At 35.8% G+C, this 19,024-nt stretch overlaps 1 protein-coding gene across 2 annotated transcripts in view; it reads right to left on the reverse strand.

The window, feature by feature from the left end:
• Nucleotides 1–754: 754 nt before the first annotated feature.
• The window catches only part of LOC146003749 (pyrokinin-1 receptor-like), a 359,130-nt gene continuing 340,860 nt past the window's right edge, over nt 755–19,024 (reverse strand). Inside the window, exons 3-4 of one of the 2 annotated variants that reach the window (XR_014443856.1) lie at nt 5,470–9,198; nt 755–4,626 (exon numbers count right to left, since the gene is read on the reverse strand). Coding sequence is in view for 1 of the 2 variants with exons in the window: in XM_083142153.1 (XP_082998279.1) it covers nt 8,536–9,198 (663 nt within the window). In the remaining variant the exon portion in view is untranslated. Of the gene's footprint in view, nt 4,627–4,709; nt 9,199–19,024 lie in introns of those variants that run through there. The other variant, XM_083142153.1, reaches the window with a different exon arrangement.

Here is a 19,024-nt window from a genome sequence, read left to right on the forward strand (position 1 = left end):
TCTCTCAGCCTAAAACTTAGATATATTTCTCGGCAAATGAAAATTCAATATCTCTGTGCATGCTTACCATACCAGCAAGTTTACTAATGGAGGAGAAAGTTCGACAATGGCCTCAGTTCGCAGGCAGATGGGTGGAAAGGCCTTCGCAGTGGCTCATAAGTGACTGCACGTGGACCACAAATACTTATTCTTCATAAGGTATACAGGCAGTAACTCAAAGTTGAAAATATATGTACATCAGCAATAGGTCTGTGCTAGAATGAAGCAAACTTGTGCAAACCTACATTGAGAAATGTAGTAGATAAGAAACAAAAACAATTTAAGGTTTTCACTTGACTTTCCCTTGTATTACAATAGCAAATTTATACTCCTAGAATAGCATTTATCGTTATCTTGTTGAAACTTTGTCACACTAATAATGTATGTCTACGTTCACGAGTCCCATATTGAACTTTGCAAGTTTAATACATTATTATTTTTCTCATTATTATATAATTGCCATCGTACATCGTCAACATTAATCTTTGGCCAATTTTGCACAGTATTCTTCTTAAAGTTACCAGGTGACCTATATTTCTCTTACGCTTGTGTGTGCGTGCGTGTGCGTGCATGTGAGTGAGTACTAGTGCATACTAAACTTCAACATATTTCTCATTTCATGTGGAAGTAAATGACAAAAGGAACTGACAAAAGAATATAATCACTAATGTAACATATTATAAAAGCTTTTATTTGTTCATTAAAATAGTATCTTTATAATCTTACATGAATCAAACATCAAACATCACAGACGAATATTTTAATACGTTTATAATTTATTTACATTAAGTTATACAATATATAACCAACCATATATTCCCATGTGTTCTGTATTATATACCCTCATTCATGCCTAACAATGCAAAACACTTGTGTACAGAAATATCCTGACAACAGATTACACTGTTTTCATTCAGTGTATACACTGAGAAATCCTTTACACATTTTATAATAAGTCGTCATATATGACTAGAAATGAATTAAAATAACTTTAACAATTATGTACATGTACTTCTTTGAGAATACGTGTATGTTTGTAAACAAAAATATTCATAAATTCCTTTAAACCCAGTAACATCGACAAAAATTTTAAAAAAATGCAATGCAACTGTAAAAGTTGGTCAAAGAAAAGTTCCTAACAGTTTGTTGTGTATTCAAGTTTCGTTTCTTAATTTGACAAGCAAAAATGTATTTTTGAAAATGGGTTGTGTACAGTGTGATCCATGAGTATTACCGTGCAAATTGTCCATGACTATTTTCATTAATATTTTATGTCGCATCCTGTGTGATTTTAAGCGTTTTTTTGGCGCAGAAGTTGTCAACAGCTTGTATTGAGTTTTCTCTTAATTCGTGAAGCTCTTATTGAGTCAAATAAAGTGCACGAACATGGTGGCGGACAATTTGCACGGTAATACTCATGGATCCCACTGTACTAACACTAATGCAAGACATTCCAGAATAGATTTTGAAATGAAACTCAAAATAGCCCACCATGGACCTGAACTGGACGTATAAATAGGCCTATGAAACAAATATGTTTCGTTAATTATTCGGAAATCATTTAGTTAATATATTGTACATTTAGGCCACATGTTGATTCCATTTATGGCACACAGACTTTAATGTTGTACCGATAGGCTCTGATTTACCTGCATCTTCACAATATCCCCAACACGGTACCTAAAGCACACCTCGAAAAATATTTAATATATACTTATTTTTTATTTTGCTATATTTACATTAACATCCCATGAAGTATTTTAAATTTCCCAAGACACAAATTTTCGATAAATCTCTGCAATTCAAGAAAGTGGTGTTCCCATGGTGAATTTTGGAACACCAGTTGTATTAAAATATTGTAAAATATAGCACTACGTACCAACAGAAGAACCCCCATATCCTCCTTATGAAATTCACTTGCACGCCACTGGCTAATGGTGTTAAGATTGAAACCAATCGATTATGTATGAAACAATATAATAGAAGTTTGGAGACTAAGGAAGAATATTCATTAAGATAACTCTGCACATATCAATGATTTTACATGGAAAATTCAATTGAAATATACAAGTTGAAAGTATACACACTCAACGTACAGGAAGTAAACTTTATATCAGATGTAATTTAACAACTTGTGTCAAAAATAACCTGAAAGTTATGTTTCTGAAATGAAATACCTCAAATTTTCTGATACTGTCGTAACATAAAATAGATCTGCCTAAAGAATAATGTAAACCTAAATAAACTAATTTTGACTTTAAATGTATTATGAAATCCTTATGAATAATTAGGTGTGTATTAATTCATTATTAAGGAGCAGATTTATTACAGTGTCTGTTATTGTTAGCTTGTGAATGCATTCAAACATTTCCCTTGTTCAATGTATTCTGCGCATATTTTAAATTTGAATTGTACTGAGATTCAAACATAGAATTTTTATTATTGTATCAACGAAGCCCGAGTTCGACATTTGAAGAGAAAAAGCCACACATTTCTAATGCTAATCACGATTGCATTTAGTTTCTTCGTTGTTCTTCATCAGAGCGATTTTGAGTTGGAAGATAACACGTAATGTGTATTATCGTTCTAATACGGAATACAAGCAACAACATTACGGTGCATTACATTTACAGAGATCTCGAAATTCATTCCCCAATGGTAGGGAGAATTTATTTTTAAAAACAGAAAGTTAAATTGAATTATCAAATAAGAAAAACCTGCTTAATGGTACTCACAGCATCGAAGTGATGTTTTTAAAAGTGCGATGATTTCTAGTGCCTGCGTGAAATGTTTTGAGTGTTGTCACTTTTTGAGACGTCTATACATTAGGTCAGGCCTTAAAACTGAACTTCTCAGTGGCTTATCCACACAGTGGTCGTTCCCTCTGCCTGCCTAGCGTGGAGTTTTAATTAATTTTAACTTTTCTGTAAGGAAACAAACTTTATTCAAAAGTTCAGTGTTTCAGCATGATATGTTCTTCTTTGGTACAGAATCAATTAGTGCAGACCTCCCTGATTAGATTGGTATGCCTGGTTTTTCTCCAAGGTGGCACTTCAAGTTTGTTGAGGTCAATAACGTACTGGCGGCCAGGTTAATGTTTCAGCTATTGGTATGGCTTCCAATTGTCTCACAATAACTGATTTTTTACTAAGACTAGCAAAGAATGTCCATGATTGTATTATTCAAGCTCTATGGAAATGAGTTAGGCCAGTTGTTCTTAAATTTAGTGAGCCCGCGTCCCGTTAAATTCATGTTCTAAAAGTCGATGTCCGGGTCACTACAACTTTACTCGTAAATAGTTTCATTTTTTAAATTTACACGTTCATTAATATGTAGCCTGCTCAGGCTCAAGTCGCAAACTTCACGAGAACCTCCCACGGCTCGGTATAATTAATCTTAGGCCCCGGTACAGGCTGTTGAGAAACAATTAATTCGGTGGCTGGTTTGGGTACAAACCAAAGTTCGGTGATTGAAAATACAACAGAAACGTATACTTAATTCTGCTCTCCACATTTAAGGAACGAAGAGAAGAGAAGACAGTACTGTACATGTAATGTGAGCACACATCACTATATGTGTGTGGATTGTTCAATATTGTTGAAATTATATTACTTTAATTCTAAGATGTTAACATGTAAGGATGAAAAGCATCGTTGGAGATCTCGCTTTAAATCTCCTCATAATATGAAAGCCCTAGCACTGAACTCAAGTGACCTACGAAAGTGTTAACCCAACTTGACGTGCAGTTGATTGCTGTTTGCTGATATTAATTTAATCCCCAGCGCCACTGTGATTGCATTGGACGAAATCTGCCAAACTCAAATCTCTTTCCTTGTTGATTGACGTGCGAATTTTCTTTCCCCACACTTCAAGCGTAGGTGGATAAATGCTCTTCAGAGAGGGTGGAAAATGTTTGTCAATGTTTTTCTTTTTTTTAATTTCCCCACAAAGAAGCAACGATGAGAATATTAAATAAAGGTATTTGTTATTTTACTTTTTTACGATATAATTTAAGCAGTTTGTATAAAACAAGAGAACCTTTCTCATATATTGATGTATTAAACTTCTGCAACAATTTTTGAATAGTCTACCGTCAAAGCATAATTTTTACTGTCATATATTTTCCTCATATGTAACATGAAAAATATATTTATGTATATATTTTTTAAAATCAACTACAATTTGCAAGGAAAATACAACTCTGAATTCTTTGTACTTCTTTGGTCCCCATTACTTTGTAAAACTTTCCTTTTATTTAACAATGTGTATTTCATCATCACAAACTAATGTTTTTTGGCAGTTACTGTCTGTTTACCAATCTTGTATTAATACTTTTCTAGTCTTAACTAATTTCTAATTTGTGTCATGTTACAATGTTACACTTCATCTCTAAACACTAACCTGCACTTTAAAAAAAAAATCAAATCAAAACAAAAATTTCGAGAAATGTAGTTTTACAAAAATCACACAGAGAAATTCTTGAACAAGCTTTATGTCGACGAATTTCAATTCAAGTATATTAGATACTAGATAAGCTCCTGGCAATAATACTTCAAGTAAAGTAATAATTCTTCTACATCATAAAACCTTTTTGGTAACAGTTTCATGCATCGGAGACACATTTCTTCAATTTTACACAAGAAACTACTTACGGAAATGAGTTTGTCCAAGGTTTACAACCTCCGTCGATATATATTCTTCCTAAAACTTCATCCTACAATGCAGCAGAACAATAAATAATCACTTTTGATGTAATAATATTGCGCATTTTGTGAAAATCGACAACATCATGCCGTTGTTTCCAAGATGTACCTGCAGATGGCTCTAGCGTCGGAAGTCACGCGATCTCGCTAGTGGAATCAGGGTTTCCAAACGCGCGATTTTTTTCGAGAAACGTGAGTTTTTTTTCTTCGAGAAACGCGCGGTCTTTTTCGAGAAAGAAAAATGGTTTTTCGATGAATTTAGGGGTGAAATGGGTGCTAATGGAACCTAACCTAACAGGCCTAACCTAACCTCGTGTGAATGGTTCGTGGGGCTACCCGTGGATGTTTTTTGGGGCTAACGTCAATGGTTTGTGGGGCTACCCGTGGATGGTTTTTGGGGCTAACGTCAATGGTTTGTGGGGCTACCCGTGCATGGTTTTTGATCCCCGGTTTTTTACAACTTTCATGCACAATAGAGTTGGAAACATTGATATTCGAAAACAAAAGAAGCGTTACAATTCGCAAAGCAAGCGATATCGCACCGTGACGTGCTTTCCGTAGCATTAAGGAAAATGGTTTATTTTAGCAGAAAAAGTGTTTGTTTTCGTGCAAAAAGCATATTGGCACCTTCCACTATGTTCCGCAATACATAATTGGTAAGTACAAACCACAAGAAAGACAAAATATCCGATTTAAATGTGTCTCCGATGCATGAAACTGTTACCACATTTTTCAAGTAATAATTCCCAGTCAAAAATATATATATCGTTGAAACAAATATTTCATATTAGCACATTTTAAGAAATGTACAAGAAATTAAAGAAACATAAATACTTTCATAAAAACACATTTCTGCCCGTTTTTAAATATATATATCATGTGCTTAATACGTCAACAAGAATAACATTCTCAGCTTATTACAGTATTTTACATTGAGCCTTGTGCTAAACTCAACAATATTAAAGCGCTTCACATGAAGCAACCAAATATTGGCTCGTGACGCCAACGTACGATTATAACGTTCAGAGAAACATACCTTCTCTGATTATGTATTTACAAAGTATTTACATTTTTACAACAATTTTTGTACACTGAAGCACCACTTCCTTGTCAGGACGAAATGATACAAATTACATAGGAAAAGAAAGCTTTTTATGTTGTGAAGTTCACTTGGATGTAAAGATGATGTTATGATGTTTGTTGTTTTATGGATGGAACATGGACATTACAAAGGAGGGATGAGCACAAACTAGAAACGCTGACGGTGAATGGACAGAATTAGTGGATCAACAAGCTGATGAATGAAGAAGTGGTTGAAAGAATTAAAGAAAGGAGGTAAGTTTTAACAGTAATAGACTGATGGAAAACAACTTGATAGGATATATTTCATTGGAGAAGAAAGGAACGCTGAGAACAGCAACAGAGGGCCATGTGGAAGGAAAAACAAAGAGAGATATGTAGAAAGTGGCAACAGAGAGCTATGTGGAAGGAGAAATCAAGGAGAGGAAGGAAGAAAAGGTAACAGATGGCTATATGGATGGAAAACAAAGAGATGAAGGTAGAGAACGGCTACAGGGGCTATATGGAAGGAAAACAAAACGGAAAATGGCAAGAGAGAGCTATTCTTTTTGTTACTGAAAGTTATGAGTAGAAGATACTAGAGGAATATATTTGTATGCATAACACCAGATGATAAAGATGAGGAGAAATACATTTAAACTAAACTACACTTTCACATTTACACAAGGATCATTTCACAAATTATTTAATATACTCAAACAATTTAAGTTATATTGTGGAAACACTACTAGAAACATGGTGAAACATAAATATCAGACAACAATAGAGTGTATGCAATAAATATGTGTGTGTGTGTGTGTGTGCGAGAATTAAACTGTAACTCTCTTATTCTTTAACATTTCTTTACATGTGTGACACCTAAAGACAAGAACATTTAAAAGATAGGATTATATAAAACTTGTTTCTTGCTATATTCTCTAAACTTCAAGATGTTTTATTAGCTGTATGTTTGAATTATAACTTTTCTTGTCTAAAAATCTTCGAAAATTATCGTATTTGTACATTTAATGTTTATTTAAGAAACTGAAGAAGATATAGTAAAATAATTAGAACAATCGTAATATACAATAGAAAAGGAAACAGGCAATTACATGTACATCATGACGAAATGAATGACGAGAAAGAAAAATGTAAAATTTTACAAGTTTGCATGTATATGTTCATCCACTTATTTATTCTTACATCTAGGATAAAAAAAATGTATATTTGAAAAACAAATCAAGATATTTGGTAATTCAGAAGAAAGAAAGAGAGAGGAAATCTTAAGAATGAATATTTATGATGAAATGAGAATGTGATATTAAATTTATATTCGGAAGCTTGGAGATTCATTTCAACATAACAACGTTTTCAAAATTGTATCTTGGCATTATTTTGGCCTTTGTATTTCCCGAGCCCTGCATTACACGACAGAATTTATGTCAAATAACTTTAAAGGTGAAAATTCAGAATACAATTTTTTGTATAACAATAATTTCAAGAATGGCATACTTTAAATTTCATTTGTGAATTCATCCATTGTTTCGTTACCATAAAATGGAACATGTAGAATTGTATACATGCTCATTAACAACGAACAAGGAATACGTTATTTGACATTGGATAATTTTTCTTCACACTTCAAACCGATATGTATATAGCTGAACCATCTTTTAAGAACTTTCCAACTTGATTCTTGAGAACGAGACAAATAGAACAACAATCATAGAATTGTAAATTCAAATGTTGTGCACTGAAAACTCTACCTAGTACAACATGCTAACAGTGCAAAACCAGTGTGAACCTCAAGTCGATCGACAAAGTTCCAAAATAGTTGATTTTTCTGTTTTTTAAATTTAATTAAGAAGCATATAGCTTGATTTTTGAAGTAAGATAGCAAGATCAACAATAGTTGACATGATGAAAAAAATGATATTACATGTAGTTTGGCAAAACATTTGGATAGAGTTCTGTGTTGTGTTTCCAAAAAATAGAAAGAAGCAAATGCTTTTATAATCTAAATTTGCTTGATTGAACAAATCGTTCTATAATTATTAATATTCTGGATCAGCCTAAATTGTTCAGAAACAATTATCTCATAGTTAGTTTTCATTCTTTGTTAAGTTTGTTACCAGAATAAGTTCCCATCATAAGCTGATTGTTTTCTAAAAAAAAAATAGCTTTGAAACCATAGCTTGCCTTTTTAACATATATATCATTAAGATTTGGTTCCTTTTTGATATTACTAACACAATTGGTTGGAGTTGCCAAAGCAATTTCTTCCTTGGATAAAGTTGGCTGAAACTGTTGCGATACTCAACAATTGATTGTTGGAATAAACATTTTTGAACCGTAACATAGATTTTTAGCAATTGAGTGTTTAATAATTTTAAATGGGACTTTCATTTTTCGTTTGAAGATCTTAAGGATACATTACTTGATGTGGCATGTATAGTTACAATTTCCGGGCAACAAGATGTGACATGCTTGTAATTACAGTGTTTCCAAATAACAAGTGTTGATGAACCTTATCACACCATGCAAAGTTAAGACTAACATTTACTTACTATCAAAATCTCATCTCTTGCCTGTCATGAGTGGAGACTGTTTTCAAGGTCCTGCCTTGAAGAAGGAATCCTGGTTTGTTTTCTGAGTAACTGCAACATGAAGAAGAGTTGTACTGGTAATGGTATGAGTCATCTTCGATGTGGAATTAGCGTACGTTGACCGTGACTCACTCCGGTCCAGACTTCTTCTTGAGTTCTTCCATGTAGGTGGAGAGTTCGTCCTCCAGAGCTCTGCGATCCACATCCTTCAGACTACTGTTGCTGATGTTGCTGTGGTTGTTGCTACGGTCGCTAGCATTGCTCAGGCTTCTGCAATCCACGGGACTCATATTGAAGGCCTCTGGAGACGCAGCAAACGGACTTCCGGCCTGAGGTGCAAGGTTGTTCTCTGCGTGGCAGACAAGGAAGTTCCACAGTCTCAGGAGCCTCTCGTTCTGCCTTCTCCTCTTGGTCCTCTTCCGGTGTCCGTGATTGGCCGTCGGGATCTCCAGCTTGCTGCTACGTTGCCGAGGCGACCGAAAAATATTCTTACGCTCCTCCCGCACCACCGTCCTGACCTCTCCGTATCTAGAGTTGACGACAACGGACAGTGGTCTCCGGGAGCCGTCGCCGTTGGAGAAACCGTTTCGGTTCGTCTCTCTAAAGCTGCTGTTGCTGAAATTCCTGGACTCCAGGGAGGTCTTCACTGTGCTGTGGCTGTTGCTCGGCAGGTACTCATCCTTAGAGATCGAGTAGTCCGTGCTGTCCTGGGCATTTCTACTCCTTGATAGCACTGAGTAGGTTCGCTTGACGCGACCCTTTGAAATTCCGCAGCACCGGGTGAGGGTATCCTGCAAAAGAACGTCTGATTTTAATGAGGACGAAAGCAGTTGCAACTTTTGAAACATTGTTCGAAATGCACAAGAGTACAGAGTATAGTAAGATGTACAGTAGGGTGGAACGAAAAACAAATATATATTTTTAAAAATTCTAATAGTGCAGAAAAGTTGCCTTCTGATGTAAAAACGACAGAAAAAAATTTGATGGTAATCGGAGCATGTCTTGAGGTGCCGCAAGTACGAAAAAGTTTCATAAATATGTTTTTTTTCTCTATTTCAACCTTTTTCTCTAGTTTCTAATTTGCGCTATAAAAGCCCAAATCAAAAAGTTCGTTCTTTTTTATGGAGGGTTTAAATTTAATATTTTAATAATTATTTTTTTATCCTCACCATAAATTTAAAACCCCAAAAAACGTTCGTTCCATTAATATAAAGGCATAAAAAGTACGAACTTTTTGATTTGGGCAAAGAAGAAACTAGAGAAAAAGGTTGAAATAGAGCAAACAAAAATCAAATTTATGAAACTTTGTCATACTTGCGGCACGTCAGGACATGCTCGGATTACAATCAAATTTTATTTCTGTCGTTTTTACATCAAAAGGCAACTTTTCCGCACTATTAGAATTTTATTTTTAAAAAAAACTTTTTTTCGTTCCACCCTAATGTACAGTTAGACAAATTGGCCATTGCCTTAACTTACACTTATATTGTAAGGCTATTCTGTGGTTAGTGAAAAAAATGTTCTCAGGGTTACATACCAATTTAATGCTAACTTCACTCATATCTTTGTAGTAACTAAAGAAGTTGCCTCGTAACTTCTTTGACCATGTCAAACAAATTTAATATCACTATGTATGTTACATTAACGTACATCCTGATATGTTCTACAATAGTTTGTCCTGTGAAGGTATATTCTAACATTTACTTCCTCCTTCTTTATCACTCTTGCAAAATCTTAAGAAACTGGAGAAAATGAAGATCAAAGTGAAGTTAGCACCCGAAAGTTTAACGTGTAAAGTTTAGTTGTTTATTCCGAGAGATCGTCTTACTATAGACTTGGAGTTCAGTACTCCGTATTGAGAGAGTTGAATCTCCTTCAATCACTTTCCGTTTGTAATATATGGTTGAAGATGTCGAACCAAGAAACTAAAAAACAGAGCGATGTTACTGAATTAAAACATTAATGGATAAACTTCGTATACGTGGACGTTATAAGTATTTGCTACTGGATAATAGTTCACTCACGACATTTACGAAACTGTTATTTTGTGTTTGATCTTTGGTGAATCCTTTGACAAATAACATTTCATCCCTCTCAATACACTTTCCTCTGTACAAGGCGATTCTCTCGGTAGAAAACACAAATATTCCTCATAACTTTTTATTTTTATGTGGTTCTCTATAAGACAGAATTTTTACGGTATACTCCCTTTGCCATAAATATTCCAAACTGTTCATAAAGTGTATTTAAAGCAATCGTTGCCAAAACCTTTAACTGTAGATTAAATTTCAAATAGCCTAACTGCATGAAATGGATTTGAAACATACATTTCCAAAAACTTTAATTGTAGATCGAGTTTCAAATATCCGAACTGTGCATGAATTGGATTTAAACAATTATTTCCAAAGACTTTAACTGTAGATCATGCAGTTTGGCTATTAGGATTTTGATCTACAGTTAAAGTCTTTGGAAATAATTGTTTAAATCCAATTCATGCACAGTTCGGATATTTGAAACTGGATCTACAATTAAAGTTTTTGGAAATGTATGTTTCAAATCCATTTCATGCAGTTAGTCTATTTGGAATTTAATCTACAGTTAAAGGCTTTGGAGACGAGTGTTTTAAAACCACTTCATGCACAATTAGGCGATTTAAGACTGGATCTACAGTTAAAGTTTTTGGAAATATATCTTTGAAATCCACTTCAAAATCAAAATAGCCTAACTGCATGAAGTGGATTTAAAACAATTGCTTTCCAAACATTTAATTGTTGATCCAATTTCAAATAGCCTAATTGCATGAAGTGGATTTCAAAACATACATTTCCAAAATCTTTAACTGTAGATACAGTTTCAAATAACCTAACTGTGCATGAAGTGAATTTAAACAATCGTTGTCAAAGAAAACTTTTTAATTCAGACACATCTTTGAGACCATATGTTATAGAAGCTCCATTCTCAGAAATATTATGGCCATATGCTTTGTAATTTATGGAAATATAATGTAATTTCTGAAATATAAGACTACAATGTTGTGCACTTGTACAGAAAACCGATTGAAATATCCTTACTACTATTACGGGACATTAAGCTTATTTTGGTCTGCATTTATTAGTTTCTGTATATTGTTAGGGCCACTTCAAGGCTAAGTGAGAGTTGAATGATGCTGACGTATCGCACTTCTCATCCTTGAAATACACTTTTGGTTTTCCCTAGGCTATTGGAGCACCCACAACAGCCTAACACTCCTGAGTGCTGCAATCGTTGAATAATGGGCAAATTTTCCAAAATTGATATTGATCCATTGGGCGGAAGGGAGTTGAGGGTGGGGGTTACGAAAATAAGCACTCAATTTGTCATACATTCTTTGTGTGGAAGAGGTATCTCAGTTTCTGTCAGGAATATTGATAGAGGAGCTGATGGGTAGGAATTTTTCATATAAAGTTCGACATATCTATGTAGAATCGATACATTTCTCTGCCCGGCAGATGAATTTTCAGAGGAACTTGTCATTTTCAGGCTCCCTCTGAATGCAACAACGCTGGAATCTTTCCCCTTTTTTCTGGACGCACGGAATAAGTCAAGCACCGAGGTGATATTTCATATCACGCCTTGTTTCTTGCAATACAAAGTTAGATGTAAAAAGTCCAATTTTACGCTAGGGGTCGTCCAAAAATAGGTGGGATCAAACACGTCGTTCTTGGGGACCGACTGTAGGCGTATCTGGGGATGACATGAACCCAATTTAGTCTAGAGTTCTTAAGAAAAAGAACGAGAGATACGCGAGAAAGCAGATAAATTACTGAATCATATTTTTCGAAACAGTTTCGAATCAAGGTAAAGCTTAGATGCATAATTTTGCTTGTCTCATCATTAGTGATGATTTATTTTACTTCACTTTTCTGCAACTTTTGGCTAATCAAGAAAATGGGGGAGGAGTTATGATATGAAATTGATGAAAGGGCACTCACGAAGAACACCCATGTCCAGCCATGATTCGAACCCGGGAACCCTGGCGTCACAACACGATGTAATAAAGCTGTAGTATTTTAATCAAGGGGTCTCGGGTTTGATCCGGGTGGAGGCACATTGCACAGAGGTTTGCATCTGACTTCAAATCACAGGTCCAGTGAGATAAAATTACCGAGAGAAAAGTAAGGTGCTGGTCACAACATTGATGAGTACGTTGTTACTTCAGTAGAGTAACTGACGAAAATTAATTTTCTGCTTGTATAAAGACGGGTTCGTAAAACCTAGACGAGACCGAGACAAATCTATTTAAAATAGAGGCGAGATCGAGTCCGGGTAATTCTAGAACTACTTACAATGTTATTGGGTCATGCACTTTTTTGAACACCAATTTATTAGCACATAATAGTGAAGCAAAGATTAATGTAGTGTGATTCTTTGTCAGCACTCAGCGTTTAGAATATCTGAACATGCTTGTCGTAAAAGTAGAATAAAATGTACAAATTAAGACATTTTAATATATTGTAAAAGCTAATGCTAGCTTAATGCACACTTAAGAAAACATAAAATGTTCATTCATATTATCTTAAATACAAACTTTGAGGCAATACAATGATTTTTCTTATAGTTGCTAGTGTTTTTTAAACATTCTTGTTCAATTTTCATGCTTATAGAGTGGTAAAAAAATATGCGATAAATGAATAATGTATTGTTTAAATGTTTAATGTCGTCCATCTCTTTTCGTGTACATGACATCATTGCAACACACTAACTTAGAAGCTATTTCAGTAACAAAAACTTGCTGTTTGGTTGCAGAAGCATATTAAATTAGCCTAATGTAATCAATAAAGAACGAGTTTGCAGCATTGTTTGTTGACGTCAGACGCAAGCAACAAAGGTACTGCAACTGACGTGTTTCTGCGGATACAGAAAAATGCAGAACATCATAGAACAGCAGAGATGTTCCGTGGAAGATGAATACTGAATTTTGCTCCAGCGAATTGGCAGTCGTCTATGTAACTGAAAACCCTTGGGGATATTTATCAATGTCGAGATCGAAGTTACAAGATTACAATAGGGAAGTTTGGTTCTGTTACGAGGCGCCTCGGGGATTGGTGGGTTGAGCAAATATACTTCAGCTTATGGCCAATGAGGGACTTAAGGGTGAAAATGGCTTGAAGGGTAATCTTGAAATAGAGGCGTGGACGCTTGGGAAATATACGAATTAAGGGGGCTGAGGTGCCCACAGGGTGTGAGCTTATAGATAGAAGAGAATTTGCTCATTTTCATGTCCAGCTTCCTCATGGCCCGGCGTGATCTCAAAATATACGGATGATTTGTCAAATCGGCAAGAGATGGTGCTAAGGGTTTTTTCATCTCAAAAACGAACGGACTGTGACTGGAAGGATTACAGGTTCATTGTTTTGAGATGATAGAAAATAATTACAGAAAATTGCAAATAAAAAGAAGTATTTTGCAGTTGGAAAGCTGTGAGCCAACGCAGCTGGTCTTGCTGTACTGGAATGCACTCGCATGGAGAAACAATATTTCTTTATTTTTTATGAATGTTTTAGCCATAAATAACATAATTTTCTACCGTACTTTTGGAATCGCAAAGTTTTATTTTATTTCCTCACAATCACAAGATCCTAGCTTTTAGAAAAAGATATGTAAGCCAGAGACATCTGTTGGGGTGCTGCTAAACTAGAACCTAGTTTTCGATATTTCCTTGTGTCAGTCGAAATGTCTTGCTCTCTACATTGTCTTTGAAATGTAAACACGCTTTCTGTTATTTTCTAGCCACGATAACTTTAGTGAAACTGTTAATCTGAGTCCACAGGAAGGCTATCTCTAGTTAAAGTTAGGTTTTAAAATTCAAAGCGTTCCAAACTTGTTTAGCATTCTTCAAAGGACAAGACTTGATAATACAAAGGGCGGTCAAAAAGTTTTGCACAATCCACTGGAACGTTTATATTATTTACACTAGGGCAATGATGTTTCATGTGAACATACTTTGGTCTTTTATGTGAAAGTTAATTATACAAATTTCTTTTCTGAAGGTGAGGCACAATGGACAATTAAGTAGACAGCCGCATCCGCCAACGGTCGTAGAATTGCTTTACAAGGCCAGAGAAGACTCAGCCGCAGCATTCGAAGAAAGATGCTTCCTGGGTATTGAGTTGGTCCAGTAAACTGAAATCATCACTCTTGTACCTTTCAACCATCATTGGATTCTGCTGCGGTCCAAAATCTGATCCCCATACACAGGAAGCAGCTTGTTTCGAATGTTGAGGCTGAGTCATCTCTGGGCTTGTAAAGCAATTCTATCACTCCCACAAGTACCGGTACGTCTCAATGAACTTCAAAGGAGACATTTAAAGGAAGTTTAGGTGGTTTCTAATTAATGCCGTTAGATGGCACCAGCGAGGAGTAAAACGAGCATGCACCACTGTACATTTGAAGCCCGAAACAAGATGAACTTGGGAAAACCTTTAAGTGCACGGTATTCAATTAACGTAGAAGTGCATGCCTTATGTGAACTTTGTAATTTGTTTCCATATTACTCTTGTTTCTGTGAATATCGCACATGAAAGGAATTACAAGAGCCGTAATTAGCTTCAGAATAATTTGTAACGGTCTTTGATTCACACTTGCCAGGGGGTGCTCGTTCGGCGGCGCAGATCGTATGCGCAGTTGTCCGTGGATGCATGACGTCATCATCGAAACACTCGGCAGGAAAAAGGCTGGTTCCTTATGCAAATATTGAGATATTTGACAACGAATATCTTCTAAAATATAGTAGCAGGAGAAAAGTTACAACTTTTACTGTTAAGATTCATCCTTTCTAATCAATTTATCACAAAGTTGATTCAAATGTGTAAAATGGTTTTCAAGAAATCGTGTTACGAAGGAACCCCTGTTTTGTTCTCTCCAGGCTTCCAATGTAAGGGAGTTTTAACTTAAGCGCGTTGGATTTCTTTTTGCTCTGTGTTTTGAAATAAGATTATTTTGTTCTTGTAAACTGAAATCATGCCTAAATGCTATGGAAAGCTGTGAAAACTATTATCAGAAAACTAACGGAATAAATCTAAAATATCACAGCTTGACTGATATAAAAAATGCGGTATTGCCCATTTTTGTGAAAAAGGCATTGTGTGAGATCTAAAACCAGAACTTTTTAATATTGTATATAAACGTAAGGGTGTAATAAACGCGACTGCTTCCCAGGCACGTGTCCAAGGGGGGCTTAGGGGGCTCGAGCCCCCCAAAAAGTTTTCGGTTTACACTAGATAAAATGAGATTTTTTGTTTCTTGTGGTGTCAAATAAAATAATGTGACGTTAATTTAAGGAGATAATTAATTATCGAGGCAAGACGGAGAATATTCCATAACCATGTTATTGGTAACAGCTCGTATTCAAGGTGGGAATCAGGGGGCTCAAACCCCCCTTTAGAAAATTTTCAGTTTACGCTAGATTATATTAGGTTTTTGGCTTCTTGAATAATACGTATGGTGATAATTTGAGAAATAATTATCTAGGCAAGACGGAGAAAATTCTATAAGCCTGTTATTGTACAGCGCGTATCCAAGGTAAAGATCAGGTGGCTCGAGGCCCCTCCGCTCCCCAAGGAAATTTTTCAGTTTACACTGATAAAATTAGGTTTTTGACTTCTTCAATAATGTGACGATAATTTAAGGAGAGGAATAATTATCGAGACAAGACGGAAAATGTTCTATAACCCTGTTATTGTTAATAGTGCGTATATAAGGTGGGCATCAGGTGTCTCGAGCCCCCTCCTCCAGGAAATGTTTCAGTTTACACGAGATAAAATTAGGTTTTTGTCTTCTTCAATAACGTGACGATAATTTAAGGAGATAAATAATTATCGAGGCAAGACGGAGAATGTTCTAAAACCCTGTTATTGTATATAGCGCGTATCCAAGGTGGGGATCGTAACTCGTGCCCCCTCCCCCCCAGAATTTTTTTCAGTTTACACTAGATAAAATTAGGTTGATGTCTTCTTGAATAATGTGACGATAATTTTAGGAGAGAAATACTTATCAAGGCTAGACGGAGAATGTTCTATAACCCTGCTGTTGATAATATTGCACGTAAACTTTTCTTACGCTTTCGGTGTTGTCGTAGCAAACTTGAACTCTATGTAGAGACTTGTCAGCATTTGCAAGCTGCACAACAAAGGTAGCGCCACACGTAGGGCGATTCGGATTCATTGTATTTTTTTAATCTCTGGAAAGTGCGAGAGGGAACGTTCTTGAAAAAGAGAAGTAGTCGAACTACTGGCAATATTTACGAATCGTTTTATCTGCGGAACGTTCTAGAATATAATGAGGATATTAATACGCGGCTTCAATTTCCCGGTTGATCTGTACAACAGAATAGGTGTAGACTTCAGAGGTAAGTATGACAATTCATCAGTCAGTGTCCATTGGTTGCTTTATAAGTTCTAGTAGGACAAGACACATTAGTGGTGTTCAGGCTCGAATGAGAGAGAAATATTCGTGAACTGTCTGCGTCCAGTTTCCAGCACACAGTTTGAATCTCTCGTTGTCGAGTGGATTGTGCATTCCGTGCATCTGTAACACCTTCGTAAAAATACTTCTGGTACATAGATGTTTTGATGCCTGATGAGAAGAAATGGACAAACACACATACTGAGATGGTTCCGGCACACAATGTTAATGCATGGAAACAGAGGAGTTGAGTGGTAGAAAATGTCCCGATTTCACATTCTGATTAAAATGACAGCCTTAAACAGTGGCGACGATTTAGGAGATAGTTGCTCCCCATTCTTTTGCCTCCACACTATCACACTATGGCCTCTTAATGCTTGTCCCCTGTGGTTCCCCCCCCCCCCACATTTTGGAACCCGATTGCCACCACTCGCCTTAAACATACAATTGTGATATCCCTTTAAAAAATGGTGTTCAGCCTCCTTCCGAAAGGATTTCCTGGATACGTGCCTGCTGCTTCCCGTAAAATATCACTGCACTCTCTACGTTTCTCTTCTGTCTTTTCTTTGGCGCCGTCAATAGCTTCAACACGTTGTTTATATATATATATTTGTCACATATTTGTTTTAATTAGTATTCTGCTCGTTCCGCCACCTGAACGTAGCAGCTAGGGCTCAAAGGGCAGTGCAGTTACACCGGAAGAAGGCTTGGAAATGTCAGGCTTCAGAAGTTAACTCATCCAAATTAAATGTGCTCTCTCTAAATTTAAATCATAGTTCAAAAATAATTTGATTAAAAGTTTTAAAAGTATCTGTTTTATTTAATAGTGTATTAATTGGTGCATTCTTCTCCAGCATAGCTATAGGCAGTGACCACACTACAGGGAGGGGAGGCAGGAACGCCCCCTATTCTCGTTCGACAATTCCTCTTTCCTCTCTCTCTTATCTGCCCTCAGTAAAACGACAAAAATAAATAAATGAATGAATGCTCTTTTAGCCAAAATATGCATTTTTGTGTCGTATGTAACGGAATAATAAACATGATTGCCCCGAGAAAATATGACTTACCCCTCCATCTTTACTATTGCGCCGTCACTAGCTACAACATATTTTGATTTCTATTCTTCCCACATATTTATTTTAATTTTAGTATTGTGAATCATATTCCACTGTGTTACCTCACGTAGCCCCCCCTCCCACACACACACACACACACACGTACGTTATCAGTTGTAAGTTTTAGACTAAGCTTGCCAAATGTCCACTTATATCTTTGTATTCTTGATACATTTAAAAATAATCATCTCGCCCCTTCTTCTGGACTATTTCATAGCAATGTTTTCCCACTGGAAGCCCCTTTGCAGATCGAGATCCGGGGCTATAGCCTTCCCAAGACACCGTCCCCTCCAAATACTCTCTTGGCCTCATGAAAGAAAAATATATGTATTGATACGAAATATTAATTTGACTTGGCAGTTTCTTTCTTCGAACAGGAATAAGTTTTAAATTTTAATAGCTTATAAATTTACACTAGCAATTTTGAGTAAAGGTTTTGCGTAACCCTAAAGATACATTTAGAGACTGCAAGGTCAACCCTCGACATTTCAGATATATTAATAATTTTCATCACAACGTCTTGTATAATTATTTGTTACTTCAATAACCTCCTCGCAAATGTTTCTCGCATATTAAAACATATATGCCATTTTCTGTTCATTTCCTTGTAATGCTGACCTCCGTGGCGAAGTGGTTAGCACAACGCTTTACGATGCCAAGGGCCCCCATGTTCGAATCCCCGCCCGTGCATGGTTCTACTTGCCTTTCTTCAATTTCATCATATCATCACGCATCCTTATCTTTGCGATTAGGTGACAGATAAGCAAAGTAAATTAAACTAAGTCTATTAATCAATTATTTTTTTAAACTCTTTAATTCTTCTTTAGCATGCAACGTTTTTGTTAAAATTATATTACAATTTGTAAAATGACGAAATTCTAAAGGAGAACAGGCAACTTTCTTTGTAGCGCATCGGTCAGAAAGGTTCAGGAATATGGATTTTCAAAATACATTTTTTCACATGTACTTTGCCCTCTTTTAATAGTATTAATAGTAGCGCGTTTTCAATTATGTTACTAATCATTAAAAGGATGCCTCAATACCATCTTGGAGGATGACA

The sequence above is a fragment of the Lepisma saccharinum genome, chromosome 20, assembly GCF_977018435.1.
Source record: "Lepisma saccharinum chromosome 20, izLepSacc3.1, whole genome shotgun sequence".
NCBI lineage: Eukaryota > Metazoa > Arthropoda > Insecta > Zygentoma > Lepismatidae > Lepisma > Lepisma saccharinum.